At 49.4% G+C, this 21652-nt stretch overlaps 1 protein-coding gene across 1 annotated transcript; it reads left to right on the top strand.

Moving 5' to 3' along the window:
- Nucleotides 1–438: 438 nt before the first annotated feature.
- On the top strand, nucleotides 439–19720 carry mmp28 (matrix metallopeptidase 28). Its single transcript, XM_088907102.1, has 8 exons — nucleotides 439–820; nucleotides 5814–5890; nucleotides 7780–7976; nucleotides 13307–13528; nucleotides 13788–14033; nucleotides 16705–16851; nucleotides 17617–17784; nucleotides 18431–19720. Exons 1-8 carry the CDS (start codon nucleotides 683–685, stop codon nucleotides 18826–18828), a joined length of 1593 nt encoding a protein of 530 aa, XP_088763228.1. The 5' UTR covers nucleotides 439–682; the 3' UTR covers nucleotides 18829–19720.
- The last annotated feature ends 1932 nt before the right edge of the window (nucleotides 19721–21652 follow it).

The raw sequence follows: 21652 nt of genomic DNA, 5'->3' as shown, positions 1-21652 counted from the left end.
TGCTCCAGTCTTGCTCGCCCGTTCCTCTCCCTCTCCACACGCGTATGTAACAACAGGGGTGAAGGCTGGAGGAGTCAACTGCACGGGCTCATTTACATTCTCCATTAATCCGCAATCGAGTTTAATGCCGTAAATGACAAATTATTTCGATCATTATTGAGGTCAGCTAAAAAAAATGGCAAATGCAGCATCCGAATGTGTTGGGTGTAGCACCCTGCCCCCGGCTTGCAAGGTCAGTGGGCTGAGCGCTGAATTTCATCCGACTGCGCTTTAAACTTCCACTACTGAACCGAAAAAGCTGGGCTGTTGAACTGCGCCGCGCCGGGGGCTGGGTGACGGAAATCCTAATTTTCCAAGGCTGAAGGAGGATCTACGGCTTTTTTTTTTAAAAAAATAGATCATTTCCATCAACCCTTCAGCCGCTGTGGGCGGTGCGAAGGCGGGCGAGGCGCGGAGCCTGCAGCGCGGTGCAGTTGTCTGTCCCAGCGCCGCGGTCTGGGATGGACAGTGGGAGACAGCGGTTTTGGGAAAAGACAATTGTCAGGGAAAAGGAGGAAACATGACATTCCTGTGACGGAGTCCCGTCGGGACAGCAGGCTTGCTCGCGGATGGTTTGACGTTGGGAAGCGTGACGTTCACCGCGACTGAAGCGTGAAGACTCTGTGAGGTGTTTCGCCGCAAGATGCTAGTTGGCGTTGAGGTGCAGGGGCGAGTGACCCCCAGGATCTTGTCCCTTCTGCTGTGTCCACTCCTGCTGGCTACGGGCACGGTTAGCCTGCCGGCGGCCGGCAGCGAGGGTGTGGTGACCGCATCTGCCGAGGTAAAGGGCTCGCTTCGCTTGGCTCGGTCCGCACACCGCTCCGAGGGGACCGCGATCGCAGGGGCTACAGTGGAGGAGACGGAGTCGTTTCTTTACATGATGACAGAAGGTTTAGGCAACTTCATTTCCATCTCTAGGGTTATCTATTTTCGTCTGTAAATACTGGGCTTTGGAGTCCAAACTGTGGACTGATTCCTTTGTGCGTGAGCGTTTGATGAATTCCTCCCCAGTCTCCATGAACTACGGCATTCAGTACAATTTGATGTGTGGTTGGAGGTAAATCGGTAGGAGTGAAATATTTTATTAATTGTGTTCAGGAGTCGTCTTTATTAATGTGCATAAACCGTACCGATCGAAGTTAGTTTTCGGACAATGACTAAACGAGCTGGTTTATTTATTAATTATGTAGCAAATTGTAATTGTAGTTCCAGAGCTCTGGAAAAGTCGGTTATTAAAGAATTTTAAAGTTTCATCAAGAACTCCTGTTCAATAAGGAATTCTTGGATTTAAAATGGGATAACACGTTGCTTTCTTAATTAACCTACATACCGGGAGTAAATCTGCCTTAATGTCTCACTTTTTTCATTGGGTTCCTGATTTAATTTAACTGATATCAAGATTAATTAAACATCCAACGGTGATTTGTCTGTGCCAAAGAAGCTGAAAGAAGTTGCTTGAGGTTTTTCCCTTGCAATCAGGTTGTAAACAGAGTACATTAACACGCAGAGCTATTTCTGGGCGGACTTTTCAGCGGAATAATTACACACCTGACTTCAGCTCCGCACGCCAGACTCTTGCTGGAGAGCGTCGGTTATGAGTCCGTGTGCCGGAGGGCCGGACCGTGCCCGGGGAGGTCAGAGTGAATCTCTGCTGGGTCCAGTCCGTCCCTGGCGGTGCTGAAAGAGCTCGGCTCGGCGGACACTGAGGACGTGCTGGTGTCAGGGGGTGCTGTGCGGAAGGAGATGCGGTATCTTGGCTTCAGGGCTCTACGAAATGGTTGGGCTGTGGGTTCGAGTCTGTGCTGTAGCTGCTCAATTCCAAAGTACTTTAACCTGATTTCTGCGCCCCCCACCGGCTGTATAAATGCGTTAGCAGCAGCACTGTGCTAGGGGTCGTCATGGAAAGGAGTTTCATCCTGGGGGAGGGTGCTCTCTGTCCTGTTTAACTGTTTAACGGGACAGAAACAGGGATAAGCCCCACCCCGCTGAGCCGTATGGGTTTCCTTATTGGCCAGAACCAGCAAGTGCATGCCAGTTAATGAACCAGCTGCCTCTGCCACACCCTAAAGCTTGAAACCTATGTCAACCCAAAAGGTCTTTGCTCTGCTTCCAAACAAACAAAACAGAAAAGTGGAGGACCTTCTTTACACAAAGGGTGGTGGGAGTGTGGAACAAGTTACCCAGCTATGTTGATGAAGCCAATATCTTGGCCAAATGGGTTAGGCAGGGAGATTGGCCTCCTCTGTACGTTTGTAGCCCTTCTTATGAAGAGATGGAGTATGTAGTGAAGTATTGGACCTCCAATCAATTTCACTATAGCACCTATAGCACAACCGGGTCCTTAAATATGTGACTGAATTCAGTTTATGTTGAGGAAATAGTGGGTTTTAAAGATGAAATCAGAAAAATGTTTTTGCCAGAATTCTTCTCCAGGATGGCTTGCTGGTCGGCTCGTTGGCTGGCTCCCGCCGTACGCAGCAGGACACATTTTGAACCCTGCTCCCCAGACCTGCCCCTCTGCCTCCCAGCCTCACTCGGCCCATTGACCGTCTGCTTGGCAGTGTTTAGTTCTGTCCATGTGCTGACCACAACACCAAAGACGCCAGTTTTATAGCTGGGATATGAAGTCGCGGGAACCAAATTGTGTGCCGATGGTTTTGCTTTTGAAAGGTGTTCCTGTATATGTAGACTGACAGATACCAGCCCTGCTCCTGCTGCTGTTCCTGAATTAGCTTCTGACTAACCCCCCTCCTTCCTGCATTTCCTAGGTAATCAGTACCAGACAGAGCACTGAACCATTAACCACTCTGTCATCCTTAACGTGCCATCTGTCCACCTCTCTCTGAACGTGCCAGCATTATAGTCCATCAGCATGCCTTCAGCACCGAGACATCTCTAACTAAACAATGCTGTAATTCGACCTTCTCCACTCTGGCACAGCTGGATTAGATTAGACCATCCACCAGTCTTGTAACAGCTAGAAGCAGCAGGCTCCCTTGATGGTTAAACACAGAAGTCCTGTCCTGTGCTTGTAAATACACCAACTAAACTCCTTGTTCTGGAGCTCTTTCCCTAGGTTTCCTCCCTAGTAGGGTAAGGTATGTGACTTGGCAGGGATCATTGAAGAGTGCAGAGCTATTCCAGGACAGGTTTGTTTGTATCCCAGTGAGCATGTGCTTCTTTGTTTCTGAGAACTGATTGCTCACTCCACATCACCTCATCGGTGATCCCAACAAAGCGAACTGTATCAGCATAAAAGCTGGAATTCTCTGGAGACCGTTTGGAGGGAGATCTGGTGCTGTTTTTGGGATGCAATCGTACCCCGTGCTCAGCTACGGCACGCTGATGAGCCATGATAAGTGTGGCTATGGCTGCTGATTCTGACTTTGTGCATGCAAAAAGCAGAATTGGAGTCTCTTTAAATAGACAGCAGAAATGGTTCTGCTTTCTAGCACTGTAAAATGAATAGAACTAATTAATATTCACATTCTTCCAATTCCTATGTATCTGCCTGTCCAAGCTATGGATCCTTTGTAAATGTAACCAAGTGGTCAGCTGAGCGGGCGCAGCTGGGCTCGCCTCGTTTGCAGATATAAACCAACGGCACGGCCATGCTGGGAAGCGAGGGACAAAGATTAGCTGTCAGTTACATATTTCTCTTGCTTTTGAAGCAAGGAATAAAACTTGAGATAGAATTGAAATAAATCTGTGAAAAGCCCAGTCAGAGTCCTTGTGCCTCTCAGATTCCGAACAGAAAGGGAGTAACAGAAGATGGTATTGCCTTCGCATACAGCTTGGAAAACACTGAAGGGGAGTCAGTTCCTGGTAGTCTGCAGCTGAAGTACATTTTTACCTAACAAGTATTGTCCTGTTCTGCCTTGAAGCAAGACCGACCTGGGCCTCCCAGCTCGCTGTGGAAATAGCTTTTGTCTTAGTCACTTGGAGAAGAGTAATTCCCTGCTGCTCCATCGCCCTGAGTTCTCAAGCCGATTTAAAAGGGATTTCGTTGCGCATCAGATTTCTCTGTGAAGAAACAAAACGGAGGTTTACAAGCGTTTCGTGCTCTGTCTTCAATTCCTCTGCTTCTCTTCCTCGGCGCTGAAACAGCCGAGGGATAGATATATTACAGTGCTCCTGCTGGTTTTGGTGAGGGAATTATGAGAAAAGTGTACAAAACTGTTTGTCTTTTCCTGCCGATCCCAAACAGAAAAGATGGAAAAGGGTGCGGGGGAGCAGTCTTGTCTCTTTGCTTTTGGCTCTGTGTATATCCTCAGGGCCAGCGATGTGGTCATGGTTTCCCATGCTCTTCTCATCCGCGAGAGGGGGAAACGGCTGGCCTCCTGTTCAAGGGAGAGTTTTCTCTGCAATGCAAGGTGGCTCCAGTTTGCGCTGTTTGAAGTGGTGAATCTTCCCCACCACTGTGCGAAACACTCTGCTGCTCCATCACAAGGGTAAAGGTTGCTGGAATGGAGTCCCAGTGGTCTTGCTCTCCCCAGCTGCTCCCAACAGGAGTCCTGTTTTATAAGCCACAGCTGTGGGAAGAATGTTTCTCTTGTAGCTATACTACTAGTGAGGTACGGCTATAGATATCAACCCCCTGACTCAGGCTTATTCACTGATTTTAACTTATTAGTATTGTTCCTAATTATGAACAAGTAAAGGTTTATTCCATGCTGAAAAGAGAAGAAAAGAGACACAATGTTTCAGCTGTGGAGCTTTTTCAGGTGTCACACCTTACCACACCTTATGTCTCTTCTCTTTTCACCAAGAATACACCTTCACCTGTTCCTTTGCAGCCTGTGCATGCTGACGCAGCTCCCTGCTTAAACTACTTCTTCCTAATTATGTGCTAAACTCTAATGATGATGCTTCTGCCACGTTTGTTGAACAGTCCTTCGCCCTAGCAGGGTTTAATGAAGACTGAAGTTCATTCGATGTCTGATCATCAAGCAGATGTCTCTAGCCGTCTCCCATTTGAATGAAAAGCAGCACAACATTAGTAAAAGTGGAATATTGGAAACTCAAGCAGTCAACTTGCGGGGCACAGTGATGAAAACAACATCAGTAACTTCAAATTTTAAATGTAATCAGAGCACTGTGGGGTATTTGAAGCAATCTCTAAAACAGAAGGCATTGTATTACATATACATCCAGCTTCAGATGATTAGAAACAGTTATATTCCTAAATTTAACCTTATATTTTATATCTTGGGTCAACCTGAGTCATGTCTCCGGACCTCTCAGGACCTGGCCCCTTAAATTTCAGATTTTCTATAAAATCCCTTTTACTGATGATGATTTTTGCCAAAAGACAACTTGCAAGAATGGATGGTAAGTAGATGGAGAAGGTTTAGATGACAAGTAAGTGAACTAAACAATGGTGGTTAAGGTTAAATTCATGGTTTCTTAACATCTGCAGCTGGATGTGTGCTGGATGTAATACGCTGCCCTGTATTTTAGGGATTGTTTTAAATACCCTGTGGCGCTCTGATTGCGTTTAAAGTTGGACGTTTCTGATGTTGTGCCAGACGCTTTAATCACTGTGCACAGAGCACAGGATGTGTGCGATGATTGCGGCTCGTGTTGCTCAGTTGCGCCACCACTGCAGGCATCAGGGGCAGGTGCACGAACTGGGGAAGCAGAGGGCAAAACCTGATGCCAGAAGCCCTCCAGCCTGGGAGATGAGGGATGTTTCCTAGGGCAGTTACACCCCCTTGTCCGCGCCTGCTCTAGGGCGTGTCTGGGAGTAAGTTCTGCCCTTTTCTCTCTTTCAGGGGTTTCTGGAGAAATATGGCTACCTGGATCAGGAGGAGCACGCCCACAATGCAGCCGAGGTCAAGTCGGCTGTCAGGTCTGAGTCACACCAATGCGGTCTTGTCCCACTGACCCGGGCCTGGTTCTTATGGGTCTGTACCCACTGACCTGGGCCCGGTTCTTATGGGTCTGTACCCACTGACCCGGGCCTGGTTCTTATGGGTCTGTACCCACTGACCCGGGCCCGGTTCTTATGGGTCTTTTCCCACTGACCCAGGCCCAGTTCTTATGGGTCTTTACGCACTGATACTGGCCCGGTTCTCATGGGACTGGGGGAGGGTCCTAGTCTCGCTGGCTGGCACTGACCCCAGAGGCTGTCCTTCAACGCCACCCTGGAAATCGGACCATGAGCAAGGCAGACCCTCCCCCACCAGGGGGCGGAAACTGGCCACGTGTGTGTCCTTTGTCCAGAGGACAGTCTGGCAGACTGATGCAGACCCCTGGGCTCCCTGGACCTTCCTCAGAGCCCGGGCTGCTTGTCCAGTTGTCAGACTAGCCAGTGGCTGATCTCTTACTTCAGCTCATGAACTGGCTTCACTTTGTGCTCCGAGCCCAGTCCAGTCTGAGTGTAGGAGGATGGCATGTGCACTTTAAAACACACAATCAGAAATGCATTCCGCTGAAACAGCCAGGGCCTGGACCACAGCTCTCTCTGACTCGAGCTGCCTTTGCTGTTCGCCACATTGTTTCCACAGCAGATGCCAAATCTAAAAATACAAATCTGGGCGGATTTGGGATTTCTTATGTTTAAGAAGCAGGAAAAACAAGATATCAAACATAGGAAAATTTTGACATTTTTTGTAATGGCAAAAAAAAAATGAGGATAGCCAGCAGAGAAATACTTCCCTTGGCAAGCGATGTGGCTGAAGCTGGTCGATGTATCAGTCCAGGTCAGTGATGGGCGTCCGAGAGTCTGTAGGCCTCCGCGCTTTCCAGCTTCTCTGGCACCTCCTGCTGCTCAGAGGAAAGAATGAAACTTGTTTTTATTTATGTTGGATGAGGTTTGGTCATTTTATACCCACTGCACTTAGTCTTTCTCTGTCTCTGATCTCAACCCCACCTCCAGCGATGCTGAGCCAGCTCTGCTCTGCTTCATGGGAAATCTCGCTATGACCCCGAGTCCAACAACAATGGCATCTGTGTGGCAGAGCTCGACCTGCCCTCTGAGCACAGAGATGATGTTCGTCATCAGTAAGCAGCTTGGTGCACAACAGCTACAGCTGGCAGACATCTACGTCAGACAAATAGTGCAGAAGGCCAATATAATCACTAACTGTCATGACCCCTTGCTCAGTGAATCTGAGCTCCTTCCATCTGGGTGTCGATTTAGACTGCCTGGATTCAAGAGCAATGGAACTAAGTCATCTTTTACTCCTAGAGCTATCAACCTGCTTAATTTGGACTGTACTATTTTCTATATATACAGTATATTTTCTTTCTCACCATACATTTGTTAAATGTATTGTGTGTTAAATGTTTGGTGTAATGTGTTATGTCTTTATCTGCCTGCAAAGCAAATTTCCCATCTGGGACAATAAAGTGAGTAAGCTAGGAACCAAATGAGAAGGACAGCTCGAATGACCCCCTCTGATGTCCTGACAGCTTGAACTGTACCCCTCCGGGACTCCATGCCCATCCCCTGGTGTCATTCTTGAATGTGGTGTCCTGGCCAAATTTCCAATTGGCCCTTACCAATCATGGCCTCCTAATAATCCCCATCTCTGAACTGGCTCCATCACTCTGCTCTCCTCCTCACTGAAAGCTGGTGTGTGGGGAGCAGACCCTATGGCTGCTGTCGCATCATCCAGGTGGGGCTGCACATTGGTGGAGGGGATCCCCATTACCTGTAAAGCGCTTTGAGTGGAGTGTCCAGAAAAGAGCCATATTAAGTGTAAGCAATGATTATTATTATTCTTGTTTCTCCAGGGAGTTCCAGTGGCTGTCTCACCTGCCTGTCACAGGAAAGCTGGACAGCGCCACCCTGTGGCTGATGTCCCGGCCCCGGTGCGGAGTGGGAGATGGAGAGAGCCACTCCGCTTGGGCCCAGCGAGTCAGGGGCATCTTCTTGGGCATGGGAGGCCAGCGGGCGTGGCGCCATCGCAGCAAGCGCTACAGCCAGCAAGGTCAGAGGGCAATCCCAAACGTTTTTTTTTAAAAAAGCTCTGGCTGTGCGAACGTTCGGGCAGGTCGTCCCCAGTCTGTCATAAAAGCTGTAAATAGCTCATTGACAAGAAGCCCGAGGAGGCAGGCAGGAGCAAGTTTGGAATAACATCCAGCTGAAATTCCAGAGCTGTGTTGCAGTGAAGGAAAGTCCAGGTTTCTCTTCTTACTTTTACTGACTAACCAGAGGCATATCTTGATACCTGTTGCTTTCACCCTGAAAAGCCACGAGACAGTTTTGTACAGTAGCTGGGCATCCTGTTATTGCCTGGCTCACTATTACACTGCAGAAAGTCTGAGTACTGCGCATCTAGAAACATGGTCAATTCTGAGTACTGTATGTTTCTTTTAAACTTTAATTTTTGTTCGTATCATTACATGTACAGTAAGCATGAGACATCGCTCAGAAGAACTCAGGACATTTTCAAAATCCTACTGCTTGTATCTATGGGAACTTATCTTTAAAATGTGGGAGGGTCAGAGAGAGAGAGCACTGCATGGACTTTGCTCGGTGCTTTTTGCCAGCGTTCCCCAGTGGAGTCTTGACTTACATTCCTGTATGTTCCTGGAGGGATTTGTTAACACAGTTGGAATGCAATTGCTGCCTCTCCCAGCTTTTCTCCTGCTTCAAGTCCCAGCCTGACAACTGCTGTGTTCATCTCGGAAAAGCACACAGATCTCAATGTGCAACTTTAGATGAATTCTTGTCTTTCTTATTTCACCAGAACTTAAACATAGAACATAGTTATGGAGTTATAGATACCAAAATTGATAAAAGTGGGTTATTTGCTTTGATATAAGGCCATGCAACCCAATGCAATACAAGACTATACAATGTAGGCTGTTGAAAGCTGTCCTCCAAGACCAAGGACTGCTGAGCTAGTAGAGAGTAGAGTGACTGCAAAATCAGGCAGATAACATGGTGCTAAGCAAGGCACATCAAACGTAAGAACCTTAAAATCCATTGGGACAGAAATTTAGGGGTGCATTAAAGGATCTGAATGATCCATTCTCTCGCTCAAGAGCTGACTTGTGAATTTTCAAGCCATAGTAATAGCACATAGATTTGGAGACTTTGGTCAAGTGGAGACAATGATAAGTTCACGTAATAGCAAGAGATCTGATGGAGGGACATCCGGGCGCCTCTTCTGGGAGCCGTGCTGACGGCGTGTTTATGGGGGGCCTCTCAGCCAAGACTTGTAGTGCCCTCTGAGTATATTTGCACTAACACTGAACTAATATGACTATGGTGCGGTAATTAAGATTGATGGCTTTTTTTCACCAGTTAGTGAAGTCATTAACTGGAGATATGGAGGCAACAGCTGCCTTGAGTTTTTCCCAGGCCTCATTTCTGAATGTGGGGGCGTCTTTTTTCCAGCCCATTGTATCAGAGTACAGTAAGCACAGCGACTTTCTTCCTTCTGAGCTTATTTGGTGGTGATTACAGAAGCAGATTAAGGGGCAAGAGGCTCGGAACCCAAGACATTCTGGGACTTTCCTTATGGAAACAATTAGGACTGCAGCCTATCTCAGACTGCAGGAAGTGCCCTAGATTGCTGATAGCAAGACTCCCGATGCCTCAGATGCATTCCTGTACCAGAAACACATGAGTGTGGGTATACTGTAGGTACACGGGCTGCTTTCAGATTTCAGTGAAACAGAAGCTTAACGTTTGCGTTTAAAATGTTATTTATTGCTGCAAAAAACAGTTTCGTGGATCATTTTTAGAACGATCCTTAGGACTGAATTTGTTAGAAGTGACTCTCCTCTTTCTCAGGCTGTACCTTCTCAAGCATTGGGATGATATTTCAAACAGGAAGCATTTTAGATTCCAAAGCATTATGTGACAGTTACAGTAATTGCTCTGTCATCCATCTTCAACAAACTCAGGTTACAAGAGTTCTAACGCCCAGAACCCTGATCTCTCGGGAAGACTAGGTCAGAGCAATCCATGGAAGGGAGACATTGAAGGAAGGACTTGCCACTGCAGCTGGCTGTAGCAATGGCAGACCAGTAGGAGGCAGTAGGATTTCCTTCTGGTGAGAAATTCCAGTGCTATGATGTGGTACCAGGGAGAGGTGCTGGGCTGTAGGAGGTGACTCTTGTTCTGGTGGGACTTTAAACCAGAGTCCTACTCACATTGTGGCATAACGATCCCAGAGTATCCCCTCCCTTAACTGAGGTCTGTTTCTCCAGCCCACTCTCTGAACCTTAGAGAGTAATTCCCAGTGTTCCTTGTGACAGCTGACGGGTGTGTGCAGCACATGAGGTATATCATAGCTGCACACAGGTAATGCGATTTCCCCTGGGGGCAGCAGTTCAGGCTGCTGGGAGAATCGTTTATCCTCGGAATCCGCACCTTAGCCTGGGCCAATGGGACGCACCTTCCTCGGACGTCAAGTATGTTGTTTGCAGCGCAGCGTGGCTCACATTCCCTCCACACACACAGAGGCGTGTTGGGCTTTACTCCTTCTCACCAGCACAGGCACGTGTGGTCTGTTAGTTTCACAGGCACCTGTTGTTTAAAAAAAGCATTTTGAGCAGATTATTACTGGGGATGATTACTGCATCTCTCTGGATTGCTTTGAGAACACCATTCTGTGACAGTATCGGAAATGAATGGAAATGAATGTTGACTTGTTTCTTGTTTGGATCAGGTTCAAATTAGGATGCATTAAAAGTATTGGATGTTTTTTTTTGGAATAATCATGACTGCTGAGTTTGGGAAGGTGTGAGACAATCTCTGAAATCCACTGCTTTTTCTCTAGAGGACATAAATCCCGCCATAGTCAACCCGAAAGGAGATTTATCTTGACACTTTGTTAGTTCCAGTTTTCGTCACAACGAAGACGCAACAGCAGCTTTTACTGAAGCACTCCTGTAGGTGAAGTGAGGCCGCTGATGCACTAGCAAAGTATCGGACTCGTCTTCCTGTGTCTGTTTATGGCGCCTGGAGATTATTTTGCATTCGTTTGGCTGATGTCTTTATCCAGGACAAAGAGGTCAATTGTTTGAAGATTCAAAGGTCTCCATCATTCCATGTAGGATATGTTGCGTGTTCTCAGACAAGTGCATTGCAGTCTTCAGCAATACCTGCAGGAAGTTACAGAGCTCGAGAACAGTTTTCAGTAGGGAGGTTTGAGCAGGGAACTACATGAGTGTGGGCTAACTCCACTGGAGCAGCTAACAGCTAATTCCACACTGGAAAGCAGAAAAAGGGCCTTTGTTTTATATCCCTGATACCTTCCTCTCTCCCCCTCACAGCTGAAGAAGGCTCAACAGCAGAAAACATTGAGTTTGCTCTTTTCTACTTTCCGGCAGTGGAGTTAAGCTTTACTTCATCTGGGGAGTCCATGTCAGGCAGCCTTGAAGTGGACTTCTCTATCAATCAACCAGTCAATCTCCTTCTTATGTAGGGCTTTTCATTCTCCTAGCATTTTCCATAAATCACTCACTAAGAAATCAGTACCGCATACAAATTAGACAACAAAACCAGATTAAATTGAGAAATTAAAGGAAAGAAACAGGTTAAGAATTAAAAGCATAAGTTTAAATCTCGCCTTAAACAACAACAGAAGCTGCATTTGTAATATAGTCAGGAGGGGTGTTCCACTGAAGAAGCTGTGTGTGTGTGTGTGTGTGTGTGTGTGTGTGTGTGTGTGTGTGTGTGTGTGTGTGTGTGCTGTGCGTGTGTGCTCTCTGTGCTGTGTGCGTGTGTGCTCTCTGTGCTGTGTGCGTGTGTGCTCTCTGTGTGTGTGTGCTGTGCGTGTGTGCTCTCTGTGCTGTGTGTGTGTGTGTGCTGTGCGTGTGTGCTCTCTGTGCTGTGTGTGTGTGTGTGTGTGTGCTCTCTGTGCTGTGTGTGTGTGTGTGTGTGTGTGTGTGCTGTGCGTGTGTGCTCTCTGTGCTCTCTGTGCTGTGTGTGTGTGTGTGTGTGTGTGTGTGTGTGCGTGTGTGCTCTCTGTGCTGTGTGTGTGCTGTGTGTGTGTGCTCTCTGTGCTGTGTGTGTGCTGTGTACTGTGTGTGTGTGTCTCTCTGTGCTGTGTGTGTGTGTCTCCCTGTGCTGTGTGTGTGCTGTGTGTGTGTGTGTATGTGTCTCTCTGTGCTTTGTGTGTGCTGTGTGTGTGTGTGTACTGTGCGTGTGTGCTCTCTGTGCTGTGTGTGTGTCTCCCTGTGCTGTGGCAGGGCTGTGTGTGTGTCTCTCTGTGCTGTGGCAGGGCTGTGAGGTGTGTGTGCTGTGTGTGTGTGTGTCTCCCTGTGCTGTGGCAGGGCTGTGTGTGTGTGTCTCCCTGTGCTGTGGCAGGGCTGTGTGTGTGTCTCTCCCTGTGCTGTGGCAGGGCTGTGAGGTGTGTGTGCTGTGTGTGTGCTGTGTGTGCTGTGTGTGTGTCTCTCCCTGTGCTGTGGCAGGGCTGTGAGGTGTGTGTGCTGTGTGTGTGCTGTGTGTGTGCTGTGTGTGTGCTGTGTGTGCTGTGTGTGCTGTGTGTGCTGTGTGTGCTGTGTGTGTGTCTCTCCCTGTGCTGTGGCAGGGCTGTGAGGTGTGTGTGCTGTGTGTGTGCTGTGTGTGTGCTGTGTGTGTGCTGTGTGTGCTGTGTGTGTGTCTCTCCCTGTGCTGTGGCAGGGCTGTGAGGTGTGTGTCTCTCTGTGCTGTGGCAGGGCTGTGAGGTGTGTGTCCTGTGTGTGTGTGTCTCTCTGTGCTGTGGCAGGGCTGTGAGGTGTGTGTCTCCCTGTGCTGTGGCAGGGCTGTGAGGTGTGTGTCTCCCTGTGCTGTGGCAGGGCTGTGAGGTGTGTGTCTCCCTGTGCTGTGGCAGGGCTGTGAGGTGTGTGTGTGTCTCCCTGTGCTGTGGCAGGGCTGTGAGGTGTGTGTCTCTCTGTGCTGTGGCAGGGCTGTGAGGTGTGTGTCTCCCTGTGCTGTGGCAGGGCTGTGAGGTGTGTGTCTCCCTGTGCTGTGGCAGGGCTGTGAGGTGTGTGTCTCCCTGTGCTGTGGCAGGGCTGTGAGGTGTGTGTGTGTCTCCCTGTGCTGTGGCAGGGCTGTGAGGTGTGTGTGTGTCTCCCTGTGCTGTGGCAGGGCTGTGAGGTGTGTGTCTCTCTGTGCTGTGGCAGGGCTGTGAGGTGTGTGTCTCCCTGTGCTGTGGCAGGGCTGTGAGGTGTGTGTCTCCCTGTGCTGTGGCAGGGCTGTGAGGTGTGTGTCTCCCTGTGCTGTGGCAGGGCTGTGAGGTGTGTGTGTGTCTCCCTGTGCTGTGGCAGGGCTGTGAGGTGTGGAGGTGCTGAGCTCTGCCAGGCGTCTCTCTGCCCACAGGGGAGAAGTGGTCTAAGCGGCACCTGACCTACCGCGTCGTGAACTGGCCCCGGCACCTCTCTCCGGGGCAGGTCCGGCTGGCGGTCCGAGCCGCTTTCCAGCTGTGGAGCAACGCCTCCGCCCTGGCTTTCCGGGAGCTCACCCACGGCCCCGCCGACATCCGCCTGGCATTCTACGAAGGCGAGCACAACGATGGCACGGGGAACGCCTTCGACGGCCCAGGTACGGACCTCGGCCCCGGAATCCTCTGCTCTGATCCGGTTTAAATTGTTTAGTTGATTGGCTCCTGTCATTTTTATGTCTTTTCTCTCTAAGTGTGTAAAATAGATCTTACTGCAAAAGTCTATCAAATTCATTGGGAATGGACGACTAGCATGACACTGGATTGTAGGTTGCATAGTGATAGCCGACCGTGACTTGACGGGGGTCACCTGACAGCTCTGCTCACCAAGCCTCTTGTCATTCCGCCTCCCTCCTGCAGGGGGAGCTCTGGCCCACGCCTTCTTCCCCTGCCGCGGCGAGGCTCACTTCGACATGGCCGAGCGCTGGACCCTGAACGGGCACAAGGGGCACAACCTGTTCGTGGTGACGGCGCACGAGATCGGGCACACGCTGGGGCTGGAGCACTCCCCCGTCAGGAACGCGCTCATGTCGCCCTACTACAAGAAGCTGGGCAGGGCCTTCGTCCTGAGCTGGGACGACATCGCGGCAGTGCAGCGGCTCTATGGTACGTCACCCCTGGGAACAGGATCACATGGGACCAGGTGGAAAAGGAAGGTGTTGAGACTTAGGACTTGAATTGCTTGTGCAGCCCTGACTCATTCACTGGTGCTCATGCAGTAATGGTTGTATTTCAGAAGACCTTGAGCAGCCATAAATGTACAGTACATCAAGCAAGCCTCTCTGCCAGACGCTTTCACCATAATTGTCCAGCAAAGAGCGTCATCCTTTTTTATCTCTCGATGTACTGAATAAAGAATAACAATATGAGCAAAGGATGAATTATGCTGACTAGTGATCTGTTAATTCAAAAATTCCAGGGGATTTAACACGTTTAGGACATTGGGCTTACAGTCCGCAAGGTATACTATAGATCTAAAAACTGTATAGATGTCCTTTATCACAATTTATTTCAGCACTGGGAGGGACTTCTGGAGCGTTGCACCTGGCTTCATTCTTATTGCAGCTTTAAACTCTATAAAACTCTGCAAAAAAAAAGTTCCCCCCCCTTCTTCAGACTCTACTTTCAGCCTTTGTACCTACAGTTGTGGTGTGCATTTCACTTTCACAACAAGAGAACTTTTATACACGAGAAGAGGCCATTCAGCCCATTTAATCTGTTCGGTATGAAGTAGCTGACTGATCTGATCTCACCCAGCCGTTCCCTGAAAGAAGCCAGGATATTGGCTTCAACAGCATGGCTGGGTGCCTTGTCCCATTTTCCCACAATCCTTTGGGTGAGAAGGGACCCCTGGGTTGTTTTAAACTCGTTTCCACTTAGTCTCCACATGTGTCCTCTGGTTTGCCTTTTTAACTGTTTTTTTGGAAGCTGGGGTGACCTTGGCAGTGACTCTTAAGGATTGTTTTTTCAGGTCCCCTTGTAAACGAGACTAAAACGGTTCGGTTCTTGCAGCCTGCCGGTGTCGTGAGTCTTACAGTGCGGTGCCGTCTTTAGAGGAGCCCGTCACAGGGAGACTTGTTAACGAGATTCCTGGGACGTGTCTCCTGGCTTGACCCCCCTCCCACACGGACTGCTGTTTCACACAGATTTCACTTTTTACTGGGGGTAGCTGGCAATGTGCAATGTGCCCCCCCCCACAACCCCCCAGGAGTGAGCACGCCCCTCAGTTCCTCGATGAGTGACAGAGCTGAGCTTTACTGTGCTGTGTGGAAGCCAGCGTGTGGAACGCGATGCTGTGGTGTTTCACGAAGAACCTCGAGGAGCAGCTGGACTAGTCTGTTTTTCTCACGGTGCCCTTCCTCCTGTACTCCAGGAGAGACGATCCCTCCCTTGAGATGCCTGCCAGCGTAAAGTGGTAGAATAACTTATGGCCGAAACCCCACTGTTGTTAATGTTCACACGGCGGCCCAGCCGGACCTGGGAGCTGACACATACTCCCAGCAGGGACAGTTTCCCCAGAAGCCAATTAACCTCCATGACTGTGGGAGGAAACTGGAGCACCCAGAGGACACCAACAAGAACAAGCTCCCTAGTGCGATACTGACCACTGCGCCACCTTGATGCCCCCTTCTCTAGACTTCTCTTTTCTGCTGCGAATTGGGTTGTGTTGCATAGCAGACAAGCCTTCATACACCCTTTGCAAATAAAAGGGAGAGCCCAATCCACCACTTATCACAAATATTTTGCAACCTGTTTTGCTAAATGTTTAAATATTCTCTGTGTGAAATCACCCCATAGCAAAGCCGAGGATGACTGGTAATGACATAGGCCTTTACTGTGAAATATTCCCTGTTACTCACTCTGTTAATCGGTTCTGTTAAAGTTAGTCTTTTTCTCATGTTCTCCATTGACTGTCAGAGCGATTCGAATGGATTGGTACGGGGCTATTTGCCAGACCACTCCACCGAGAGCAAGAGAAATATTTGGGGGTTTTAGTAAAAACATCTGGAGAGTTCTCTGGTTTCTTTGTTATGTTGTAAGAATTGCAAAACCAAGTCAGAGTGGCTGTTGTGTTTAACTGTTGCTCTTACCTTGTTTCCATGATGCTTTCCCAAAGGAAAGCGGTCCCCAATGAACTGAGGTTCAGGTGTTTAACCAGACTGGGGGAGCTGGAGTTTTATCTCAGGCCGAGATGTAGCAGCTACTTCACCGTGGTGCTGCCTGGTGACTCGGACCTGCGTCTGGAGCTGCCAGTCTGGGCCTGGTGCCCTGGTGTCTTTGATCCTGCTTAGCTTTTGCTTAGCTCAACCTTTAGATTAGATGAATAACTTAATCTCTCAGAACATTTTCACTACCCACAACTGCAAAAATTTTAGATTTCATCTCAGGTGTAATTTAAGCGTGAATTGGTAATCTCCAATAGTTTAAGAGCTCAACAGAGTTCGTGTTCTGATGAGTCCGATCACAAGTTGAATTAAGCGTTTAATTAATTAATAGAGAGCATAGCTGCAAGTTGCTGGGATGCCTCTTTGCCAAGCCCTGGCGTTTCTTGTCGAGATCGGTGAGAATTCCTTGTGAGGAAATACTCCTGGTTGAACGAGGGGTAAGCTGATGGACAGAAGAAGGAAGGGTAATTTACCCTTGGCTATTTAGGAGGAATCATGTCATTTATTCTCTGCATGAGGGATTCTGTATCTTTACTGTATGAGGGTATTGGTGTCTCTTTCAAACCGAGGTGCGGTACTATCTGCTGTCCTTTCTCTCCTGTGTGCTCCAGGGAAGCCGCCCAGCGGGCTGGCCGTCCAGCTCCCTGGACAGGTATACAGCTCCTTCCTGCAGGACTGGGAGTCCACCGAGGGCACTCAGGACCCTGGCACTGCCCTGCCCCCGTACTGCCAGACCTTCTTCGATGCCATTACCATGGGTGAGGAAAACCCTCCTTCAGTCCATTCTGTACTCCACACCCCCTGTCTGCTCCTGATTGACGTTACTTGTGTCCTTATTTTTTGTACATCCATTCATTTTGTAACTGATTTATCCAACTGAGGCTCACGGGGGAGCTGGAGTCTATTCCAGCAAGCAGCGGGCACAAGGCAGGATTCACCCTGGATCAGGTGCCAGGGCAGACACAGACACACACACTCACAACACGGATAACTCCCCCCAAAGCCACTTAACCTTTAAAAGATTATGCATTAAGAACAAGTTGTGTAAAGTCCTTAATAAGAACACCAGTTGAATCTGTGTGGACAGGAACCTTTATTTATAAAGCAGCATGATGACATAATGGGTGACTCAGATATTAAGGAAAATGACTTTTGTAACTATACGTACTTTTAATTCAGATGGTTCCTAGGAAACATGCAAACCAATACGTCACAAAACAATATTCATGCATTGGATAGAAAAACACATCCAGGATGGAAGAGGATGCTCTTCTGTAGCCAAGGCTGTTCTGAAGTGTGGCTTGTGCGCTGTGGGAGAATTCTTCCATGGCGATCTGTCGATCTTTCTAACAGATCTCATCAGTCCTCCTCCAGGCATTTAAATGTGCTGATATACTGTAGTCGCCCTGAAAACAGAAAGTCCACAAGGACCGACACCCAGGCTCTCAGCGTGAAGCCAGTCCAGCTTCAGCTGAAGAGATGAAAGTAATGAGCTTTTCTTTCCTCTGCGCCGGTGCTGCCAGACCAGAACCGCACGGTGTACGTGTTCCGGGGCGCTCGGTTCTGGACGGTGACGGCGCAGGGCAGCGCCAGCGCCGCCCTGCCCCTCCAGCACCGCTGGCCCCAGCTTCCTGCCAGCGTGGAGGCCGCGGCCGTGTCGCCGGCGGAGGGCAAGTTCTACTTCTTCAGAGGTAGGGACCCGGCCTGCGTCCCCCTGCCGCTTCACAGCACACGGCTCCCGCGCAGCTGAGCAGAGCCAGAAACACATCCAGAATAACGGCAACAGCATTTCTGCTCATCATCTTGACACGTGATGGCGCTCTAGGGAGCACAGTCCTTTGAATTGGTCACGCTTGTCCATAGCCCCCAGCGGACAGAAGTACGAGAGCGAGAGTCATTGTCTATCTGTAACCCGCGGCAGGTAGATTCAGCCCCTTGCCATCCTGGCGCTGGCTTCCATGGAGACCTGGAAATAACATGCAGCCGGAGATTTGACAGGGAAATTCGCTCGCCAGCCTGGTTTGCTCCCGGTACTCCTGCGGGAGCAGAGTGAACAGTGAAACGCAAACCACAGGGCACACGTGGACACTCCTGGGAAGTGCATGTAAAATCGAGCCCGGCAGGCACTCCTTTAGCCAAAGCGTGGTGGGAGAGTGGGACGAGCAGCCAGCCGTGCTGTTGATGCCGATACCCTGGCTTCTTCCAGGTCTCGGCTGGATGAGCTTCTGGGATCAGTCAGGTGGGGTCAGGCGGGCTGGACGGCCTCCAGGCGCCTGTCACCGCTCTCCGTGACCCTGCGCCCAGGTCAACCGGCTGACCCGTTTCTCTCCCCCGCAGGCGGGCGCTTCTGGCGCTTCTCGGGCAGCAGGCTGGACCCCGGGTTCCCCAGGAGGAGCAGCGACGCCGGCCTCCCGCGGCACCCCGACTACGCCTTCTACTACCCGCCGCTGGGCAACATGGTGCTGGTCAAGGGCTCCCGCTACTTCGTGCTGAACCTCAGGAGCCTGCAGCCGGAGCCCTACTACCCCCGCGGCCTGGCCGACTGGAAGGGGCTACCCCAGGGCGCCCACGGGGCGGTGGGGCGGCCCGATGGGCTGTACTTCTTCAAGGACGAGCTGTTCTGGAGGTTCGACCCGGGCCGGGTGCGGGTGGTCAGCCGTGGCCAGTGGGCCCCGGAGCTGGAGTGGACCGGCTGCCAGCGGGCCAACGGCACGGACGCCAACTCTGTTCACTGAGCAGCAGGGGGTGCCAACGCCAGAGGGGGACATGTGCAATCTTCACAATCCTGTCTTACTCGTCTCCGGTGGGCCACACGGTGGCTAGCTTTGCTGCCCTGCAGCGCTGGGGCCCTGGGTTCAATTCCTGAGCTGCTGTCTGCATGGAGTTTGTATGTTCTTCCTGTGTTCATGTGGGTTTCCTCCCACAGTCCAAAGACAGGCTGGTAGGGTAATGGGCCCGGGTGTGTGTGTGGGTGTGTGCCCTGCTATGGACCGGTGTCCTGTCCAGGATGTACCCTGGATGTGCTCATTGCTTGCTGGGATAGACTCCAGCTCCCCTGTGATCCAGTCTGGGAAGATGCAGTTAGAATATGGGTGGATTCTGACATTGTCACCCAGCCCACAGCCGGAGGCTTCAGGTCACTGACAGGAGCGGCTGGAACTGAGTCACGACAGGCTGCGTTTCCAGACATGCTGCTGATACACAGGAGTGAAGACGCGTCAGTGTTTTTTTTCACATAAACCATACATGAAAAATGATGTGTTACAAATTGGTTTAATGCTATTTGATCCGTGCATTAACATAACTCTGTCTTAAGTCAATCTTTAAACATTTGCATTTAAACAACTTAAAACAAGCGCATTTAAAAATGAACCTTTTGAAAAGTACTGAGTCTTGTGGCAATAAGCAAATACAAGTAATGCAAACCAATGTTTAATTTCATACACTGTATATATATATAACTTATAAAAGATTTGCCTTGAATAATATTACATATGACTTTATAAAGTTTGATAAATGTTCAGGAACTGCAGGATAAGCGCACTGAGTTTTTCCAGAACCTCATCATCTCCATTCGATCGTGTTCGGATGACCGTGATGAATAAACAAACCAGAGATTATTTCAGCCCTCTTGTGAGACGGGACCCTTTTCACTTTCCTGTACCCTTTTTATTATCCCCATACGTTCTCAGTCCTCAATGACACCCAGGTGCGCTTGCGCAGTCCCTGAGGCTGCCTGCTTGGCGACCTCTCCTGGAAGACCGGAGTAACTGCAGGCAGGCGCGGTGTCCATCAAACTGGGCTGATGCATGCAGACGCTCAATGGAAGCATTGTCGGACAAGTTCTATCAGTTCAGTACTGTGCGTCGGGATAGCCAACTGAGTACATTACAAGGCCTGTGCCGATGTAATTAAGCGCTTTTGCCAGGATTTAGCACCGTGCAGCTGAGGAAACCTTTACGGTGGTGATCAGTGCTGAAGTCCACACCTATTCCCTAGGACCAGCAAGGGGCACCATTTCCCTTGGAGCTGTATTTCCGAAGCAATGCAAAGGTATGGTGACCAGGAACTCGGTTTTGTCGCTCTTGGGAAGACTTCGCTCAAGGTCCAGACTCGGAGATCGTTAAAGATGGTTAAACTCACTTGTACAGACCAGATTTCCTAAATTCCTCCCTGGCGCAGAGGGGCTGGTTGCGCTCGACCCAGCGGGCGAGGAGATACTCAAGAGGACAAACCACGCCTTCACACGTTCCGCCGCCTGCAGGCGTGACAGGACTTACCGCGGACTTCTCTGCGCTGAGCGTGCAGATGGCTGGTAGAATCTAAGGAACAAAGTGAAATAGTCTGGGACACCGGTGAGGATTGAAGAGGACGCTAACGCTCTGAACACGTCTTGAACACCCAGTGCAAATAATGACCTAGAATGCGATGAAATTCTGACTCACGGAAAATATAAATATAGAGATGTATAATAATGTTAAAGGGAAGAAGACTGGGCAGATCTGATCTCCGAAGGAAAATCTTTCACACGTATAACAGCGCCGATCTCCTGCGAAGTGCTGCCCTCGTTTGGCTAAACTGTTATCTGCAGCCCGTTTTTTTACCGTGCTCGGAGAATTACGTTCAATGAGCACCAGGAACGTCTCGTATCTCCTAACTATACATACTGTCATTTATCACACTTTCTGGAAAAAGACTGCTTTACTTGATGTTAGTAGGCCATTGTAATTTGTAATGTATAGTAATGTATATTGTAATCCAGAAACAGGGCTAAGAAATACCCCAATATTATGGTATTAAATTGTTTCCTATACTTTATCATTTTACAGAAAATATTTTCCTAATCCATCTTCATCTGTCCCCTGGAATATAGCCATATGTTCTGGTTTTCATTTCTCTCTGGACTCTTAATGACTTTATTGAAATCAATAGTTAATTTAATTGGTCTATATTCCAATTCCTTCCACACAGAAGATTGAAAGCTACCTATGAAACGATGTGAACCGGTGCTCTCCAGCACCACGAATGGATATCACCGAGGAAAAGGCACTGAACAAGTGAAACACGCCTGCTCTCTGCTGGTGACATGGTGCCATTACACGACAGACGCACTGGGACTCGGTCAAAGCATAGTATTCAGTAGTTTCTCAAGCATGAAGTCCTTGATGTTCCCCTCAGTAATGATTGAGGCGTGACTCTCTCTGGGTCTCTGGGGTCTCTGGCCCTCTGGGTCAGCAGGGTGTGGGGGTTCGATTCCAGACCTGGGGTGCTGTCTGTGTGGAGTTTGTATGTTCTCCCCATGTTTGTGTGGGTTTCCCCAGGATGCTTCAGTTTGCTCTCTTTCTAAAGACATACTGGTAGATTAATTGGCTTTTGGAAAAAAGGCCCTGATGTGAGTCTGTGTCTAGTGTCCCCTTCAGAGTGGACCCTGCCTCGCACCAGGAGAGACTGCAGCTCCTCTTTCACCCTGTAGTGGGAGAAGTGGTTAAAAAAATGATCCCTTTTACTCTAGTGTCATTCAGAATTGCCATCTAGCTATTAATTTGCACTAATTTCCAT

The sequence above is a fragment of the Atractosteus spatula genome, chromosome 27 (genome assembly GCF_055471065.1).
Source record: "Atractosteus spatula isolate fAtrSpa1 chromosome 27, fAtrSpa1.hap1, whole genome shotgun sequence".
In the NCBI taxonomy this organism is placed as follows: domain Eukaryota; kingdom Metazoa; phylum Chordata; class Actinopteri; order Semionotiformes; family Lepisosteidae; genus Atractosteus; species Atractosteus spatula.
This window is presented reverse-complemented; position numbering and strand designations above follow the sequence as displayed.